Source organism: Aplysia californica, unplaced genomic scaffold (assembly GCF_000002075.1).
Source record: "Aplysia californica isolate F4 #8 unplaced genomic scaffold, AplCal3.0 scaffold00985, whole genome shotgun sequence".
Taxonomy (NCBI): Eukaryota; Metazoa; Mollusca; class Gastropoda; order Aplysiida; family Aplysiidae; genus Aplysia; species Aplysia californica.
Genome location: NW_004798255.1, coordinates 219,743 through 225,841, shown reverse-complemented (window position 1 = coordinate 225,841; position 6,099 = coordinate 219,743). Strand labels below are relative to the sequence as shown.

Genomic DNA, 6,099 nt, shown 5'->3' with positions numbered 1-6,099 from the left:
GAGGTGTGAGTGCGTGTGGTAAGGGACGGGAGGGTGGGAGACGGGGGTTATATTATGTAGAAAAGATTGGATCCGTGCGCGAAAGCCAAAGAGCCCTCAAAAGCGGTCACAGCGAGCAAAAGTATACTGTGTACGTTACTTGAATCTCCCGAAGAGGTGTCAATATGTGGGGTGAGAGGTGAGTGGAGAAGGATGGGGTCTGTGGGTTGGGGGGAGAGACGGTAGTTATATTATTAAGAATAAATTGAATTCGTGCGTGGAAGCCAAAGAGCCCTCAAATTCCGTCATAGCGAAGCATACTGTATACGTTACTTGAATCCGAAAGGATGTCTCGCTGACATTAAGTGGACTATTGCCAATTTTAGGGACAAAAAAGACCGTCGTGCGTTAATGTAAAGTACGTAAACGTCTTATACTATCCTGCAATCCACATTCACGTAGATTCTGGAGATCTTTGACAAGAATGACAGAGGGCTGAGTTGAACTTAAACAGAAGACCAAATAATAAGAGGTTTAAACTCTTTGCCTCCGTTAGAGAGCTAAAAGGGAGCTTTAAAGTACTATACACCTGACAGATGTGCGGTTCGGGTAGTCGAGCCGTACTGGGTTATATTAACAGAACAACACAGGGAACAGGTGCTCGATGAAAGGTTAAGTTGTTACCAACGTCACAGTCATGCCGAAAAGTCGTGGTACGACTTGCGAACCTTTTCTTCTGATTTCTGGAATAGTTATTGCATGTAGTGGGTTACTATAACGTGGCACTAAGTCTAATAAAGCTGCACAGGTGCATACAAAAACGGGAGAAGAAGAACAAAAACAAAAGAAAGAACGAGAAGAACAAGAACCAGAAGAACAAGAACAAGAAGAGACTGTTAGTTCTCTGTCCAGCCCGTATGTCATGCCTGGTAGTTTACAAAGCCACGCCGTTTTAATTATATTCAAAGCTTGAAATTTTCACTGAATTGACACACCGTCGTGCGAATCCATGCGTTTGGGTCAACAGGAATCGGGAGCTCGGCGCGAGAGTCATCAGGGACGCTATGAACAGCTCTGTGGTACGCGGGAAAACAACAATTGGCGAGACTACAAGCACTAGGGTTACAAACGTTATACGGTTACCCCTAAAATAAACAATTAAGTGCATCGAAATTAAAACCGAAAAGCGGTATGCAATAGAGTTTTGAAAGGGATCCACCGCTCCCCCCCCCCCCCCCTCCTTCCCACCCTATGAAAGCCACCAATGACACATTGCCACGTGGTAAAAGAGAAGTACACACCTACGGCTTTTGTTTTTTTGGGTCTTTTTATTTGGGAAAGGGGGGGGGGGCTTTTTCTTTCAAGGCGAGGGTGAGTTCAAGTTTTACAATAAACAGTGAAAATTTAGGAGTGATTTAAAAAACCCAGCATGACAAAGCTGCCCTAATAAAAACATCAGCCATTAGCATAGTTAATCAAACCAGAAACCAGGGAAGAAAGGGGTGGGGTGGGGGAGGGGGGGGGGGGGTAAGGGTAAACAAACAATTCAGATTATGTTGAATTACATCGACACTGCAACAGCCATTCAGTACTGAAGAGTAAATGGAGATAGAGAAACAACAGATAGGTACTGAGAAAATAGGATATAATTATAATATCAGTGACGCCCTAAAGCCACTCGTTTTGGGTTTTTTGGGTACTTAGGAAGTATCAATGTCGTTATAACTCTATAAACTAATAAACAGACGCAAATCTCTGTAGTTCCACCGTTTGTTTGCTTTTTTTCGGGGTGTGAGGGGGAGTGGGGAGGGGGTTCTCCGCTACTATAAACGCCCGTCACCGTCATTCTGATTTCAAACTTGACTAAAATTTCCTTTTCGCAATCAGCATAATGTATTTGAGCATTTAACATTCTTGGGTCTCGCCTAAACTTACAAGCGCCGGGTCCCAGTAGCCTGTGACACCTTCTGGACGATAGGGCACAACAATCACTAATCACAGAGTGCGATTCCGACCGCCAGGTTGGGGGATCGCGTTTGTTCAGCCAGGCGCCGTAATGAGATTGTCAACACAGGAGTACATCAAAGGTGCGTCGAGCAATTATCCATTGCTTGTTCGTTGAATTTCTGACAAACTGTATTTTGGGTTACGCGTTTATCTATTAACCGGACCAAAGCGATCAAAAACTATATCTCAGGAACTAGTTCTCCGGTGTGTTTGAAATAAGCTACATTACATTACAAAAAAGATGAATGCAATTCGACTCGAACAAAACATGTTTCCTCCATGTCCAACTTAGTCACAAGATTCACATCATTATTTCCCAAAGACAGCTCGAAAATACTGTAGAAATTATTTTGGAAAAATAGGAGAGGTGGTCAAACTAAATGTAACTCCTTTGTCTTATAATCGTTTATCATACGAACCAGCCTACAAAGGGAATGTTAAAGAGTTCAAAAAACGGAGTGCGTGATCTGAACCATATGCTCACAACTAGAAATACGTTTAAATAAATCCACCAGTAAACCAAATTTGTGACTTGTGACTGGCCCAAACTTCACAGCCTGGCTGGTGGCACGTATCTGCTGACTCTAAGAAAGTACTGAAGACCTGAACCATTTGTAGTGGCGAAAGAAAGCACAAGCCAAGCAGCACAGCAGCTGTCGAGAGAATACGGACTACTACTGTAAAAGAAATCCACGCTCAGCGAAATTGGGTTACAGAACTTAACAAACAGAACGGAAGTAGGGTACCCTACGAGTCTTAAGCCCCTTTCCAGATATACAGCAATTTAAAAAAAGTAAGAGGTGAGGAGGAGCGTGGAAAAGCAAAGCAAATGGGTGGACTAATTCTCAGAAATCAAGCGTCTGTTTTTACGTTCAGTTTGAGTAAAGAGAAGCACACCAAACACGACAGTGGTAATTAAGATCAGGGGAAAAGGATACGCAGACACCCCCCCCCCCAAACCCCACACCAAAAGGATAGAAAAGAAATAGGACCTACCGGTGGCGTACCCCAACTACCTGTACAACTAAGAAAAATACTGGAGGTAGTTCTAATTGGATCTATTTAAAAGGGGGGAAAAGAACCCACCCACCCCCTCAATCCAAAAAGGGTAGAAGGAGTATCGTCGGCTCGAAACAAGTGTGTACCGTATTGGGCTGTGTGTGGACACTCGAATTTATTAACCGCAGGCACATTTCTGTGTGTGTGTGTGTGTGTGTGTGTGTGTGTGTGTGTGTGTGTGTGTGTGTGAGTGAGTGAGTGAGTGAGTGAGTGAGTGAGTGAGTGAGTGAGTGAGTGAGCGAGTGAGTGAGTGAGTGAGTGAGTGTGTGTAGGGGGGGGGTATGGGGAGGGGGTAGGTAGGAACTACCATCGGCGCTTTCCATCCATCCGATAAGAGGAAAAACAACCCGAAAAAAACAACCCCAAGAAACAAACGATTAAACATCGGCGCTTTCCATCCATCTGATAAGAGGAAAAACATCCCCCCCCCCCCCCCCCAAGAAACAAACGATTAAACAAGAAACTAAAACGAGGACCTACACCAATTAATCAGCTCATTCTATAACAATAATATCTACCATTTCTCTTGTACAGGCTTCTCGCCGAACAGCGAGCACTTCGACCACGCCTTCACCCAGTTCCTGCGGGACAACAACTACAGGGGCGGGGCCGTGGCCGCCATGAAGGACGGTCGTCTGCTGCACGCCAGAGGTTACGGCCGTGACCGCCAGGGTCACGAGGTCACGGCGCATGCGCACTTTCAAGTGTCCAGCATTGCCAAGTCCCTGACGGCTGTGGCGATCATGAGGCTAGTGCAGGACGGAGAGCTCAAGCTAGACGAGAAGGTACGGCTTGAAATTGTTCTAGGAAACGTTTTACGGCACTAGCAACATTTTAGGTCATATAAGTGCCGAAGCTAAAAGATGCTACGAAAGATCTTTCTTTAGTAAGAGTTTTACGGCACTTGCAACACAAAATGTAACAAGAAAGTAACAAACACAAACAAGGAGAGATCAGGACGATAGATGTTTTATAGGAAAGAAGGAGCAAACCACACCTGAGCACCCACTAACCACTCGCTGTTACTACAGAGTAACAAACACTCTCGTTACATGAAAACATCCTAGTGTTTCGCTTGTTTGTTCGTTTTTCTTTATTTACGAAAACTCACAAAAACCCACTCCACTAATCAAACACAGTCAACAATGTCATGCTCATAACTGTGCCTGAACTTCAAGAGGGAACTGCTGCTTTTTTTCTTTCCTGATCCTTACTATCGTCATTTTTCCCCAACTTCTTTTGTATGTTTGTCACACTCGTGTGACCCGTTATTTCCGGGGTGCCTTGATATTCGAAGCAGACTTTGTGCTGCTGACGCTAGAGAGGTAAGCAGAGTACGCCTGATTCCCTGTAAGGGCTTCTCTGTAGGCATCCACCCCTTGGCGCTCATTCAGTTGCGAGGGCAGCAAAACCTCTACAAAAACAAACGTCTTCCGTGGGTGGTTGGCGGGTGCTCTGGTGTGGTTTGCTCCTTATTTCCTATCGAACATCTATCATCCTTATCTCCCCTTCTTCTTTTTTATGTTTGTTACTCTCTTGTAACACCTTTTATCTTGTGGCGCTTATAAATGAGCTTAGGCAGTTGCGAACGCCGTAAAACCTCTACTAAAACTACTAAAAAACTACAACATCTTCTTCCCTCCCTAGGTATTCGGCGAGAAAGCCCTGCTGTCCTCCATCAAGCCATGGCGCCGCGCCGGTGTGGACCCGCGCCTGTATGAGGTCACCGTGGAGCACCTCCTCAGACACGGCGCCGGATGGGACACCAACCGGCCGCCCCTCTACGACCCCATGCTCAACGAGGTGTATCTCGACAGAGGGGTGTGTACCGTCTAAGCCTGAATGATTTTCTTTTATTTCTAATTGTGTTGTTCGATTGCTGAATTGGTATGATGGCTATGATTTTTTTTGATTTTTTTTTTGGGGGGGGGGGGTGTTTGCTTGTTCGAGGGTGGTCGGTTATCTTGCTTGCTTGTAGTTGTAGGCTTGCTCAAAATCGTCCGCTTGGCATTTGGATGACAGTTTGTTTGTGTTTTCATTTGCTTGTTTGAATAAAAGAGAAGAACATAGACACCATACGGTCATGTACGCTGAAAAAAGGGGGAAAGATGGACAGAAACAACAGAGGAAAAAAGTTTTTGACTAGAGCATTTCATTCTGGCTGAGTGCTTCGATTAAAAGAATACTGTCTGGGTTCAATCAAGTCCATAAAAACTCATCACACCATTCACTATCCGCAAGAATGGAGCCAAAATCAGTGTGTACCGAGTCTTGAAAACGCCTCAGACAACACGAGATTAAAATTTGGGAACTCCAGACACGGTCATCCGCATTGATATACAGCAATTTAGTTCTGGTATGTTTGTTCCTAACGAATATGCGAGGTTTGTTCAATAAATACTAAGTAAAAAGTAAAGTTGTTCCCGCATCCGATCCAGACATTGGGGATTGCTTTGTTAGTGAGACAACTTCCTGGGCCTTCGACATAATAATTATTGTGGTAGGGTGGCCAGTTCCTTTCCACGCCGCCTTTATTTCCCCGACTCGATGTCAGGTACCCATTACTGCTGGGTGGGCAGCAGGGGGCGAAAAAAATCCGTGTCCGAATCGAGTCTCGAACCCAGACTTTCCGCTTCGGAGACAAGTGCACTGACCGCTCCGCCACTGCACCCGCAAATATTAAGTAAATCGAATCTATAAATTAAATAGATAAAATAAAAGTCGCACTTAAACCTTAGCGTGACCACTTAGACTTAGAGCCACAGCGTTTATCAGTTAACATTTCCTGCAACTTCTTTTTTGTCTTCTCCAGCACAAAGTGCCAAACATCGCCAGAGACATGGGCAAGCCGTCGCCCCTGTCTTCAAGTGACCTCATCAGCTACGTGATGTCACATCCGCTGGCCTTCACCCCTGGCACAAACGTGGCCTACTCCAACATGGCGTACCTGGTCCTTGGGAGGGTCGTGGAAGAAGCTTCCGGCATTGAGTACAGAGACTACGTGAAAAAGTAAGTGACGACAGAGAGAGACAGAGAGAGAGAGAGAGAGAGAGA

At 45.2% G+C, this 6,099-nt stretch overlaps 1 protein-coding gene across 1 annotated transcript in view; it reads left to right on the top strand.

The window, feature by feature from the left end:
• Nucleotides 1-3,579: 3,579 nt before the first annotated feature.
• Nucleotides 3,580-6,099, top strand: part of LOC101853655 — a gene marked incomplete at its 5' end in the record, with an annotated part of 7,332 nt that continues 4,812 nt past the window's right edge. Inside the window, 3 exon segments of the mRNA XM_013089568.2 lie at nt 3,580-3,830; nt 4,693-4,866; nt 5,858-6,054. Of these exon segments, the coding sequence (XP_012945022.1) occupies nt 3,580-3,830; nt 4,693-4,866; nt 5,858-6,054 (622 nt within the window).